General features: G+C 35.5%; 1 protein-coding gene and 2 long non-coding RNA genes across 13 annotated transcripts in view; 1 reads left to right on the top strand and 2 right to left on the bottom strand.

Annotated features, from left to right (window-relative positions):
• Positions 1–62: 62 nt before the first annotated feature.
• Positions 63–14,121, top strand: part of LOC106669032 (flavin-containing monooxygenase FMO GS-OX-like 6) — a 17,643-nt gene continuing 3,584 nt past the window's right edge. Inside the window, exons 1-9 of one of the 10 annotated variants that reach the window (XM_024226338.1) lie at positions 63–399; positions 1,489–1,665; positions 1,726–1,864; positions 1,956–2,074; positions 2,146–2,323; positions 3,769–3,919; positions 3,989–4,152; positions 4,228–4,346; positions 4,562–4,786. In XM_024226338.1, the coding sequence (XP_024082106.1) occupies positions 1,493–1,665; positions 1,726–1,864; positions 1,956–2,074; positions 2,146–2,323; positions 3,769–3,919; positions 3,989–4,152; positions 4,228–4,346; positions 4,562–4,766 (1,248 nt within the window). In that variant the 5' untranslated portion in view covers positions 63–399; positions 1,489–1,492 and the 3' untranslated portion in view covers positions 4,767–4,786. Of the gene's footprint in view, positions 400–1,121; positions 1,186–1,319; positions 1,666–1,725; positions 1,865–1,955; positions 2,075–2,145; positions 2,324–3,768; positions 3,920–3,988; positions 4,153–4,227; positions 4,347–4,561; positions 4,787–4,885; positions 7,600–9,435; positions 9,764–9,839; positions 10,025–10,084; positions 10,224–10,270; positions 10,402–10,548; positions 10,727–11,884; positions 12,039–12,294; positions 12,459–12,608; positions 12,725–14,121 lie in introns of those variants that run through there. The other 9 variants (XM_024226337.1, XM_014398310.2, XM_024226339.1 and 6 more) reach the window with 9 other exon arrangements.
• On the bottom strand, positions 2,545–3,773 carry LOC112126710. The gene is made up of 2 exons (XR_002910163.1): positions 3,338–3,773; positions 2,545–3,285 (listed from the first exon to the last, which is right to left on the bottom strand). It is a non-coding gene; the product is annotated as an uncharacterized LOC112126710 (long non-coding RNA).
• Positions 12,581–14,121, bottom strand: part of LOC106669597 — a 10,940-nt gene continuing 9,399 nt past the window's right edge. For both annotated transcript variants that reach the window (XR_001340952.2, XR_002910162.1), the window contains one exon: positions 12,581–12,714. This is a non-coding gene — a long non-coding RNA (uncharacterized LOC106669597). The remainder of the gene's footprint in view (positions 12,715–14,121) is intronic.

Raw genomic sequence — 14,121 nt, 5'->3', positions numbered from 1 at the left:
ATTTTTTGGGGTTCACAACATGTGTGTAAATTGAGCCCCCAGTCGCTGGAGTTCTTCCATTAAAGAAACCCACTATTTGACAGGGGTCTGGGCACAAGTCAGGGTCGCTGAGATATGATCTCGCCCCAGACCTTTTATCTACGAGTGCTGTGTCAATTTCATTGTGGCCACCAGAAAAAAAGTACATAGGCGACGGTGGGAATTGAAATCATGACCAATTAGCCAAGAATCCGATGCCTTAATCACTCGACTACTTGCGGTCCCATGGAGACAGTTACTGAGTTGAAATGCGTAAAAGAGCCTTGTAGTTGAGCTGTTAAACTCTTCTTCTAATGGGAACTTGGCCTCATCCATAAGCATACTGAGCAGTACCTGTTCTCGTATTCTTAAAATAACTGTGTGAGTGCAATCAAGCAAATATAAGAGCAATAGTCCTTCAGAAATAAGAATCTCTTTAGTTCTGCCTTAATGAGTACGACGATGAAAGACGAATAATGATTTCTGTAGGAAATTAAATTTCATAAAACAACTCAAAAACAAAATTTCCTTTTTTTGATTGATAATTCTCATATCGACTGGCATTCTTATTTGCTCTCTATAAGGAGCCGAGGAAAGACACGTCATCAAGTGGGACCTTTCTTTACATGTTGGACACACACACCCAACAGTAAATGTGTTATCCTAGTATGGTCTATATTCTTAGACATCTCGTCTTCGATTTAGATTTTCTGAGTGCGACTTATTGACAATTGAGAGCTTCTCTGCCAATTTAGCCCACAGACGCTGCAACTTTCCCTCAATCATCAGCATTTTTACTCACAGTGATTAGATCATGAGATTGGGATGTCTTCAACCACCTCGTCCACTTTTTGTTACTCTCTAGACTTTGGCCAAGACAACCAACGTTATGCTGAGATGCTACAGTTTGGGGCATCACTAACAAGATGCTCTCTGTGTAGAACCTGACATGGGCTGAATTTGTTTTTGTTTATTTATTTATTCATTAATCCTCATAAAGATAAGAATGTCAAGAAGTTATCAAAGTAGTTTATTTTAATCTAAAAAAGGACTAAATCAAATAACATAAGAAATAAAATAGAAAATAAAAATATCTGAGATTTTGTAACTGGTCTGCACCAATTTGTGAGCAGTTTGTTGGAAAACCCCTCATAGAATTACTAAAAAGTATAAAATAAGTTCATTTTCAGTAGAATAAAATATCTTTTAAAACATTTTTAAAAAAAGTACAAGTAAAAATATTGATACTATGAGATGTCTTGTTAATTACAATAATTAATTACATTCTTAATTATTAAAATAATGAGTAGAAGAGCCTATATCTTTGTTGTGCCTTTTATCAGAATCTGATCAAAAGTCAAATACTTTTGTAAAACTAACGCAGATAAAATTTTTTCAGTGCGGTTTCAGCCTTGAATATTAAAGCCTGTTGAAATTTTAAATTTATTCCTGAAGGTTGTGACTTTTTAGAAAAATGAGGGTGGCTGTACTTGGAGCCGGGGCTTCTGGTCTAGTATCAGCCAAACATGCTATACAATCTGCACACGATGTTGACATTTTTGAACAGTCGGATGTGATCGGTGGCACTTGGAATTATTATGAAAATCCTCAAGAAGACTGTCATTCCTCGATGTACAAGAATCTTATGTATGCCTTTTTAAACAGTGAGCGTTTTTATGATGCATTGACATTTTTTCAATGTTGCAGAACCAATCTTCCCAAGGAAATTATGACCTTCGAAGGATTGAATTATGATGTAAACGATGTGTCTTATTTTTCTTTTAGAACGGTGCTTAAATATCTGAATGATTTTGCAGACAAATTTAATTTAAAGGAACATATTAAAGTAAATTGTTTTTTAAATTATATATGTGTTCTTCTTGGCTTGTTTTAATATTTTTTACACAACAAACTTATTCTCTTTTACTTTCCTCTAGTTTAAATCAAAAGTAATAAGGGTATCAAGACTATTCCAAGAATGGAGGATTATATGGAAAAATCTTGACACTGGAAAACAATCTGAATCATTTTATGATGCGATATTTATTTGTAACGGGCAAGTTTTTGTTAAATGCATAATATTATTGTAGATTTTATTTATTATTAATTTTGTTTTTTTATTTTCAGACATTATTCAGTGCCTGTGATTCCAGAGATTAGAGGCATTTCTACGTTTAAAGGGAAATTAATTCATTCACATTTATATAGGGTCCCATCGGAATTTTCACATCGAACGATTTTGACAATTGGGATGGGGCCGTCTGGACAGGACATTGTTTTCGATTTATGCACAATGGCCAAAAAAGTAATGCACAATTTCAAATAAATAATTTATTCTCGATGTTTTATATGAGAAAATATGCAATTTCTTTTATGGATTTTTTTGGGTAAGGATGAGACAAGGATATCTATCTGGGACTCAATAGAATTACATGCCCTAGAACCATAGAATAAAAACGGAGGGAAAACGGTGTATTGTCGCAGACAGCTTGCACAAAACTCCCTTGTTTTTCTGATTGTCCTGGCTTGCTGAGAGGACAGTTTTCACCTTCCTTTTTTTCCACTGCTATTAACAATTTTATAAAATTAAATAATTCCTACTAATCTGTATTACCTACACCAGTTCACACCACTTTTCAGAATTTGTTATTTATTTTTTGTTTGTTTACTGCATGAATACAATATATCCTAATTGCACTAATAATGGCCTATGAGAATACAATTGTACATCACAAGATCCACCAATGCTTCTTACACTTTACATCTCCCTGTGGCCGTAATTGGTCATTTTGACAGAGGTGTAGATCTTTCCCTGTCTTTGACTGCTCTTATCCCTTCATTTACTGGTTTCTGTGTCCACCACAGAAGAACTGCTAAGCACTAGCTAACAACTAGCGCTAAGATTAGGGTACAGAGAATTTTTCACGCTTGTTTCTAGATTTCAAGGCGGGCATGGATGAGGGCCTCTAAACGGCGGGCCTGCCTTTCTTGTCAGCTGAGCCAAGTTTGGCCTTCATGATGTACATTGGAAAGCTTCTGGAGTCGATCCTTCTATACTCCTGTTATCTTCACAAAGAGTTCGTGTTCTTGGTTTCCACCACCAGCAACTGAGATAGCCATGGTCTGTCCTGATTACCATGGCTATGCTTGTATCATCCATAACATGTAAGTCCTTCACGCCTATCTCTGAAAACTCCTGTTTGGCGAGCAGTATCAGCATGTGTGGTCTCATTGGACAAGGAAGTAATGAGCGTCTTTCTCCTATAACTAGACCGAATTACACATATTAAAATTACATACCCTAAGTGTACACCCTAACCAAGTTTGCCTTCATGGTGTATCTTGGAAATCTTCTTAAATCATGTTTCCGACCGTTTCAAATAGGTCATGATTGTTTTTTTTCTATAAGCCTGTAACTAAATTTCATATATTACATAACTCAGAAAACAGAATGAGAACCAGGAGAAGACATGGTTGCTCACAGCTTTTCCTCTGCCCTGGCTTGCTGAGAGGCTTCTCATTTTTCTATTACTATTTATATTTTTTAATATTCTACACATAATAATCTAAGAATAGAAATCGAATCTTTAATTTATATTTTCTGTGAGTCTGACTTCTTACAATTTTGAAATAGACTGGATTTGGTAAATTTGTATGTTAGAAGATTTTGGTTTTGAAATTCACTTCTTCAATAACTGGGTAAATTTCTTTCTAGTTGAAATTTAAAGATTATTTATTTACTTTTACAAGGTGTACATGAGTCATCATTTAAAGTCATATTTGAAAAACACTTTCCCTTCTAATTCCGAACATCGGCCGGATGTTGACCATTTCACAGAGGACTCAGCGGTATTTGTTGATGGTTCATCGCTCGAAGTAGACGCTGTAATTTTATGTACTGGTAATTTTTCATATCCACGCAATTATTCTGTAAAGTATGCAATTCAAAAATAAAAATATATTTTATCAGGCTATCGTTATATATTTCCATTTTTGGATGAATCATGTGGCATACAGGTTGATGATGATTATGTTTATCCTTTGTACAAGCACATGATTAATATTATCCATCCGACGATGGCATTCATTGGCATCCCGCACAGGGCAATGATCTTCTTGATGCTTGAACTTCAGGTATATTTGAAAAAAAGAAGTACTACTAGCTGTTCAAGAACAAAGAAATTAAGTTTAAAGTCAAAATGTTTGCAGGCCAAAAGTTTCGTGAGTATTCTGTCGGAAAAAGCGAGTTTACCTTCTAAAGACAAAATGCAAGAAGATTTAGAAGAATGGGAAAAAAGGGTTAAAGGAAAAGGTTTGCCCAAGAGGAGGTAAAGAATGCATTTTTTTTAGCAAGTTATGATATGATACAATTTTCCCAGTATTGTTTTGATTTGAATGTATTTATACAAAGGCAATAGAAGTTTTCTCGTTTAAACAAATGTTTATCTTATTTTTCAATTTATCAGTTGAACTGCTTTACAAATCTATAATAAACAACCCACGTCCAAACTTTAGTCTGTTATTCTTTGTGTTTTATATAAAGGTATCACATGGTCATCAACTACGTACGTTCTTATCTCAATGATATAGCAAGGATTGGCAACGTGGAACCCATCCCTGAAGTGAAATTCGCCATTTTCGAACAAAATTTGCAAAGCAGATCCAAAAACCTGGCAACCTATCGAGAAGAAGTTTTTACCATTGTAGACAGTGAAACGTTCACAGTAAAAACTAAAAGAAACCAATAAAACCATACTTTCAACATCTATATGCTGTAATGTTTTCATATTGATATACATGATTAATAAAATAAAATTAAAAATAAAATTTAAAAAAAAAATTAAAAATAAAATTAAATGCATTTTTTAAAGTCCAACTTCATACGAAGTCTGGGGATTTACTCAAAGTTTCTAATTTAAAAATGATACACTCTTTCCGATCTACATTACTTCACCAACTTTTATTTTATATACTTTTTTTAAATGGCCTTATAAGTGATATACAGTCAAGCTAAATCTAAGCAGACGAAAAATTATGAATGACCAGAGTCCCAAAAGCAACCGGCCCATGACTCATTAGCTCCTATAAACTATTTTCAATAAGCATTCAAAATATATATATAAAAATATAAATACATAAATGAATAAAGAGCCAGGAAATAAACTAGGCTCTTACGTTTATGTTACAATCTTTAGTCTATGCACCTTCTGAAAGTGGCAAGCTTACATGAATGGCTTCGTCACAGAGCCCCTAAGACTATCAAAAAATTGTACAATTTGGCAATAGTCTTTGTTTGTTTCTGTAAGAGTACGATACACAAATATGGTTAGTTCTAATGGGTGGCATTCTATGACCATGGTTTTTTTTTTCTGAATCTTTGGTAATAAGGCTAAGGTTAAAGGGAGTTAGCCTCTTTATGACCTTAAGCACTATCACCAATATTGGTCTATTGTGCAATGCCCATTATTATCTAGAGCTTTTCGTTAATCTTCAGACTTTTTATGGTGTGACATTAAATTTAAACAATGTTTGTAAATCCCAGGCCCTGAAGATGATTTCAATAAAGATCGAAACATTGGCACGATAAAGAAAATGTTTTTCTAAAACCTACATAACACCAGACCGCATCTCACAATCTCCGAATAAGCTTTGTTAAGTATTGTTCAAGCATTGATCTTCTTCTTGGTTGTAGATAGTCTACATAGGTCATTGCGCCAAAAAAATACATAGATCACTGTTTCTTCTTCTTCTTCCTGACAATACTCTCTTACTCCTGTTCCTTCTTGGGTTATAGATACCCCTGTGCCGTTCTTAAAGAAGGTGCCGTTTTCTCTCTTTCCCATTCTTTTTTGGTACCTAGGTTTATTTGGAAGTTTTGATTAAATTCAAACATCCTGTTCATGATGTCTCTTGGTACCATGAGTGTTGGACGGTCATTCATTATGTTGTTGCTATATGTCCATTTTAGTTTTATTCCTGTTGATGGTTTCCCTTTATCCTCATTATCCCGTGGTGTAGAGAGATTAATCCCAATATCTTCACACCAACTATGGCATATGTTCTCATTGCTCCCGTTATACGATGCATGCAAGTCTGTAGTTTTGTGAGTTCTTTTCGTTTTGTTATTATTTTGTTCTGCCCATGCTATGGCTCCGTTTGTAAGTCTTACATACGGTTTACACCCAATGCAGGGTTTCCGGTCTCTGCATCGCTAATTTTGTCCCATTATTCTTCTGCACACCATCAGAGCTCATGTCGCCTTCATCATGGTGAAGCCTATGTTCCTTAAATTCATTATGTTGTTGCTATATCTCCATTTTAGTTTTATTCCTGTTGGAGGTTTCCCTTTATCCTCATTATTACGTGATGTAGAGAGATTAATTCCAATATCTTCTCCACACCAACTATGGGATATGTTCTCATTGCTCCCGTTATACGAAGCATGCAAGTCTGTAGTTTTGTGAGTTCTTTTCGTTTTGTTATTATTTTGTTCTGCTTTATTGGCCCAGGCTATGGCTCCGTTGTAAGAATAGGTCTTACATATGGTGTACATCCAATGCATGGTTTCCGGTCTGGTCTGCATCCCTAATTTTTTCCATTATTCTTCTGCACACCATCAGTGCTCATGTTGCCTTCATCGTGGTGAAGACTATGTTCCTTAAATGACAGTTTTCATCTAGTGTGACGCCTAGATATTTGGCCTATTTTTTACACAGTATTATTGCATGTTATTTGCCTCATGTGATCAAATTTCCTTTTCCGTATAAAATGTCACAGAGGATTTCCACGAATTTTCCCCTGGCGGCCAGGACTATATCAACCCCAAAGCCCTGACACTTATCCCTTTACGGTCCATCGTTTCGACTTTTGAGCAGTTCGTTAACTATTAGGCTCCGTAGAAGAGGTGATAGTACCTCTCCTTGTGACATCCTTTGGTTGTGCTGACTTGTATAGTGTATCTTCCTGTGCGTTTGTGTTCATGTGTGATGTAATGATTTAAGAAATAAAGATAATGTTTCGATATAAAGCTTATCTTTCGAACCGAGGTCTGACCAATTTTTCCCCCTCATCCTTTATCTTCGTGTAATCAAAATGATTTGTGTCATACAGTACAGGATAATCCCGCCCAATTTCAATTAAAGTTTCGTCACGTTCCATCATTTCTGCATACACACGATCTGAAGGACACACGAAATCTGTGTGGTTCTCGCAAACGAACCACTGGTTGAAGTCAAACTGGGCTGGCCCTGGCAGTGGAGTGGGTTCAATTCGCGCCGCATCACTGTTTCACAGAAGAACCCACCTGTTCTGTCCGTGGAGTTGGTTCAATTTGCGGCGGGCCATAATCAAGTCAATTGGACTAATTTCAACTGGACTGAATAATTGTCGTAACGATAAGCGGGACCCGTTTTATCTGCATGTTTGGTTTGGTTTTGGTGGGGCAGGGAGTAATTATGACTACTCTGACCCTCGAGTACTCACTCCCACGTCGCACCAGTGAGTAGTGACCAGTTGCAGCCGACACGGGCAAAAGCTTTCAGCAGTTTTAAGTCTCAAGTCCCAAGACCCATTAAGGCCGAGGTACGAAAAACTGCTTCTGTTGCAAATCTTTTAAATGGAGTTTATTTGTGAAGCAATGAGCTTTAACATGTGTATTGTATGTTATAGATGTCAAACATTTAATTATAAATTAAATTTGTTTTTATCTTACCGTGCCTTTTTTTATGTATTTTTTATGTTAGAAATAGCTTTGATTTAATAAGGTGTACAATTATTTATTTTAAAGGTACCTGTACATAGGGCTTTAGGCCCCCTTACATGTACAGATACAATAATATATTCTTTAAAATATTAATCATAATCGAATGATGAAACCACATTACGAAAGAAAAGCAGAAAGAGAAAAAAAGGAAACTGGAAAAAGAAAACAAAAAGGGATGAAAAGGAGATGATTCATGACGTTTTTTAACAACTCAGATGCCATGGAACTGAAACAAGCCAGCGAGGAAGCAGAACATACTTCCCGGGGAAGCAAATTCCATAGTTTAGAAGGAAAAGACTAAAGGTTTAGAGGAGTGTCGAAGGCTTGGGATAGTGAATGAAGAATGCTAAAGATATTAATATAAGATGAAATATGATCCATCGGGTTAAGATAATAACAGTATCTAATGCAGGAATGATAAGCAATTTGAAGGCGATGAGCAGATTGAGAATCTAAGGAAAGTGAAAAAATAGCACTACAGTAAGAAAATAAAGAAATTATTAGGGATTTAATAACCAGAACTGTAAACAGTTCTTTTTAATAATAGAGCCCACATAGTCATGCCATGTAAGCTTGGCGTTAAAAATAATGCCGAGATTTTTAACTTTATGACAAAAATTAATAGGGGAGCTGTTGATATGAGGATGGGAGAGGCAATCTGTACGAATGTATTTATTGGAAATTAATAAGGACTGGGATTTGTTAAGGTTTAAAAGAATGCCATTATTTTCTTAGTATTGGTTGAGAGAATGAAGATCACGGTTGAGCAGAGAGCTTCAGAGATGTTGCTTATAGGACACTGAATGTAAAGCTAAGTGTCATCAGCATAAAGATGAAATTGGGAGAAATTGAGAACTAATGGAAGATCATTTAGAAACATGGAAAAGAGTAAAGGTCTAAGAAAAGAGCCTTGGGATACACCAGCTGAAATTGAAAGAGAAGAGGAGATGAGTTGAAGCTTTATCTCTCCGCATTCTGTCAGACAGAGATACAGTAGAAGAAAAACCAAAAAGATGTGACAGTGTCCAAATAAACAAATTATGATTTAAGGAACTGAATGCATTGGAAAACTCAAAATTTGTAGATTCTCATAGAAAAATGAGAAGTGTGCTTTAATTGTAGGGCAGTTTATCCTACAGAAATATCATGTTCGTTTCAAATTGAAAATATGTAAATTTAAAATGATTTTACACTCAAAGAGTTTTTAAACAAATTCTTGCATTTCATCCAAGGGGCAGGATGGTGGTGAAAAATACAGGTTTTGAGAGAGGTATAAGAATTGAGGAGAGTAAGATTACCAGTGAGGGGATCTACCATTTAGTCAATTGAGGAGGAGAAAATATTTCAGTCAGTAGCTTCGAGGTCGGTTTGGAGAGTACCAAAAGTAAGAAAATTCAGGTTGTGGTTGGACACTGTCCTTGGAATGAAAGTTAGAACATTCATATAAGGATCAGGTCATTCTTCATAAAAATGAAATATAAAATTTTGATGTGATGAACAAGAAAACTGGCCACTTACAGTTAAGAAAAAGTCTGTCAGAGGTGTTATGGATTATATTTGACATTTTCAGTGTTATGTCTGGGTGATCTTCTAGAGGTGAAGTAATAAAAGAGACTTGACTTCATGGAAATCACACAGACACAACAGTAAACATGCTGGAATGCGTCTAACAGGTCAACACAGTGAGGATACGCAGACCAATGTAATTGGTAACGACCAATTTATAGTCGTTCATTATTGAGAAAATATATCTCATAGTATTAGATTGTTGGAAAATGAAAATGTCCTACATAGAAAAGTTAAACAGCTATTTGCAATTCTTAAGAAATAGAATGGCTCCAATCTAGGTCAAGATTAATCGTTCATGAGACATTCGTGAAGATAACAATTCTTCTATCTTGAAATGTTGACAATGATAATACTTTATACATTAGAGCAGTTTGTCCAGCAGCTTTTTCCTTTCAGCATTTCTTTAAAATTATTGTAAAATGGCCATGTTATACAAGTTAAATATAAGACAGAGTTGTACATCATTTTAAGGTTTTTCATTGATTTTTAGATGAGAATCTGTATAATTGGATTTGGCGCTGCAGGTATAACAGCTGCCAGATATGCCTCGGTAGAACATGAGTGTACTGTATTCGAACAGACGGACAAGCTTGGAGGCACTTGGGTGTACACCGAGGATGTCGGCAGAGATGAATACGGTCTCCCAATTGTTACGAGTATGTACAAAAACCTCAAGTAAGCCATAAACCATTCTCTGGTAGTTTTCCAAGTACAACTAACAAGTGCCAATGGTAGGACCAACCTGCCAAAAGAAATCATGGGGTACACGGACTTCCCTGTTCCCGGGAGTGACAGATCTTATCTTATGTCGAAAGAGGTCTTGAACTTCCTTGAGTCGTACGTTGACCGTTTCGATTTGATGAGATTTGTTAAGGTAGTCTTTGTATTATTATTATTTCTGTAGCTGTAAAAGATAAAAAGATCGGTTGGCAGTTTAGGCAAGTCGTACAGATGGTCAGACCACTTGACACGGGATGGAAAGTTTCTGTCAAAGATTTGACGGCGGAGAAGGAAGAAGAATACATATTTGACATTGTGTTCATTTGCAATGGGTAAGCACTACTAAATTTAAACATAATGTTTGATTACTAATCAGCTTATACACAATTAACAAATACTGAGAAGGATAGAGGATACACACATTTTTTAATGTCAAAAACAAGAACAAGGTCTTTTAACTTTTTTCTATTTCAATGTAGGCACTACCATACACCGATGTATCCACAAATTCCAGGCATGAAATCGTTCACTGGAGAACAGTTGCACAGCCATGATTATAGGCGGCCAGATCATTTTTTAGGAAAACGAGTCCTTGTCATTGGAGCTGGGCCATCTGGTACAGATATTTCTTTGGATCTGTCAACCGTTGCAGACAAGGTGATTATATAATGCAGGGATGAATATGATACATACGCTAAGCGATAAGAGAACATTCAGCATACTCGCTGAAATGGGAAGGTAAGGTTCCAAAAATGCAATGAACTGGAGAGATATATTTTTAAACATTTATTGTTACATTTTTGTAAATGATAGTTCTACTCCCAGATTTAGAGAGATCCATTCAGAGATAAATCTGTGAATAGAACCATAATTTACAAAAAATGAATCTACATACTCACCCCACCTTCATCATTTCTATTTATTGTTACACTGGCCTGTTATAAATGTGGTAATAAACAAACAAGGCTAGTCAACCACAATTCTAACTCTGGGATGAGCTTACTCACAAGAGGACTTACGCCAAATTATACTCGTCAATAACAGTTTCCACATCATCCAGGATTTTCCTTCTGCAGCTTTCTGGGTTCTCGACAGTTGACTCTATTTGACTTGTCGCAATGGCTGGTCCTTGCTGGATGAGTCCTCTGAGCCCCAGACGGAGTGTGCTGGTTACTGCTCTGGATCCTTGACTAGACAGGGATGAGTCTTTGAGTTGACTGTTTTCCACATCATCTCCTTCTACACCGGTTTTCCAACTGGAGTAGTGGAGGTAAGGAAAAATAATAAACTGTTGGGTCAGATACAACCTGGGGGTTTCTATTATGCAGCCTCCTGGTCCCATGGCGAAGATATATATCGCCTACCTGGCTGATGTGAACCTAAATTTATGATGTCCCACAGCTGGATGAATTTTGTCTTCGACAACCTTCCCACACTGAATAACTATTCGACTTTCGTTATTTAGTAAACAGACTTCGACTATCGCATGTCTATGATCACCAGATTTGTGGGAATGGTCTCTTTGCTCCCTTCTGGGTGGATCCTCAGATTTACAGTCTTATTTCTAATATTTGTTTGACGTTCCTTACAACTATTTTTAACTTATTTTAGCAACTAGTCCTAACTTATGCTAAGACCTAATATTATAAGCAAATAAAGTAATTCCTATCACACAGGAGGGCTTAATGTCCAACTACTTGTTTTGATAATTAATTACTTAAGGGAACTTTACATCTCATAAAAATATGTATTATTAGTATTTGCCTAGTGTTAACCACTGGACCAGACCTATGTTTATTGCTTATGGCATTTCAGGTTATTCTTAGCCGGCGTAACCATGAGATTGATCTAAAAAATGTTTTTCCTTCCAATGTGGAAATGAAGTTTGAAGTAAAGGAAATCAATGGAAGCACTGCAATATTTCAAGACAGAACTCACGTCGAAGTTGACGTGATAATGTATTGTACCGGTATATACTCACTTATTTTTTGTTTTCGCAGTTCATAATTTATATTTTTGCATTTATATTTATTTATTAACATTTGATTTAGAATCTTAACTTAATATATACCTAGAATAAATAATACTTCATAGGGAAATCTTAGAAGGTAATGTTTAAAAAAAAGGAGAGTGGCAGGTCAAGAAAAATGATTAAACTGACATTTCCATAAGACACATACCCAACTTAAATTAACTTAAATTGCCATAATTCTTTAAATTTTCAGGGTATTATTACAGTTTCCCCTTCTTGCACCAGTCCTGTGGTGTAAAAGTCAAAGACAATTATATTACACCTTTATACAAGCACATGATCAACATAAACCATCCGACTATGGTTTTCATTGGAATCCCTTACAGAACTGTGATCTTCCCCATGTTCGAAATTCAGGTACGTATCAATTGAAACTACAACTGAACCAGAAAGTTTACAATTACAGTTTTAAAGTACAAGGGTAGTTTGAATTTTGTCATACTTGAAAATTATTTTTATTCACACAAAACACTTAAACATTAAATTAATATTTTATTTCATTTTCAGATAAGGAGTTTTTTAAACATGTTGAAAAATGATAACTTCCCGTCCAAAGATGAAATGTTGCAAGACATGGCAAAAAGAGAAAGAACGATAGAAGATCAAGGCTTTCCTAAAAAAAGGTAAAACATAAAATTATTACCTTGAAAATCAATCGAGATATCAAATAACATTGGTGGGGAAATCATCCTATCATTGAAGAACGGCTTTCAACATAATACAAAATATTAATTCATTTTCGTTTTAGTGGTCAATTGACCAAGTTACATCTTTCAATTAATTATTCTTTCCATGTAAGGTCTTGGTTGAGATAAAAAAGTCAGTGTCACGAGTGAGATTCGAACCGACAACCTTCGGCTAAATACACCGCTGCTCTACCACTTGAGCTAATGTGACTTCAATCTACTCGGACACCAACTTCCCATCTCAACCCCACCTTTTGAATTTTCCCTCATTTTTCTAATCGATTTAATAAGCGAAATTAAATATACTTCACTAAAGCTCTCCATGGCCATTTCATTTGTGGCCAAGAATCAAATTGATTACATCAAATAAATGGCAAAAAGAAGAGAAAATTCAAATGGTGGGGTTGGGAAGTTTGTGTCCGAGTGGATCGAAGTCACAATAGCTCAAGTGGTAGAGCAGGAGCGTATTTAGCCGAAGGTCATGGGTTCGAATCCCACTCATTGAAGAACGGCTTTCAACATAATACAAAATATATACGAATACCTTACTTGAAAATTAAATAATTGAAAAGAATTTATTTGGTCAATCAGACCATGAAACTTAATCAATGTACTAAGTTTTGTTGAAGAATGTGAAAAAAGAAAAATGTAATTATTCATAAAACAGTATAGAAAAAATTATCTATTGCATGTTGTTCGCCTACTAATAGATCAGAAGAGCCGTCCATCTAACTTGAGACAATTTAAAAACAAATAATTATTAGAAAAAGCAAGAACTCAGAAATCAATTGGATTAATTAATTTAGCACATTCTACACATTTCACACACTTATGCCATTTTCCATTATCTCAAATATCTCTTCCTTCCAGTTGAATATATCTGTTGTGTGCTTCTAACCTAGATTGGTCACAATGCTCTTCTCTTTTGGTCATTTGGTCCTCATTTAATTGCAGGAAGTGACTTCAACACCAAACACCAACATTAGGGATTGCTATGTTTCTAATCCACGTGGATGGAATTTCCTTAACTTATGGGATGTGTAGGTTTTGTTCGAAATTGTTTCTGCTAAGGCGAGAAAAATATGCTAACTTGGATGGACTATAAATAATTGAGATGGGGTGAGTGTATCACTTTTTGGAAAGGATGGTTCTACTCACAAAACAGTTTTAACAGGATTTCGAGCATTAAATGTTCATTGTGGGGCTGAAATATACAAACACGTTTTTTGATGTGAATTCGCATTATTGAAATGAAATGTGAATTCGCAACAGCAAAGATCATAGCAACTGTGATGCCGGTGTTTAAAAAAAAATTGTGTATCAGGTTTGGATGA

Source organism: Cimex lectularius, unplaced genomic scaffold (genome assembly GCF_000648675.2).
Source record: "Cimex lectularius strain Harlan isolate CLEC.00 unplaced genomic scaffold, Clec_2.1 scaffold80, whole genome shotgun sequence".
In the NCBI taxonomy this organism is placed as follows: Eukaryota; Metazoa; Arthropoda; class Insecta; order Hemiptera; family Cimicidae; genus Cimex; species Cimex lectularius.
Note: the sequence above shows the minus strand (reverse complement) of the source record. Positions and strands in the feature narration are given on the sequence as shown.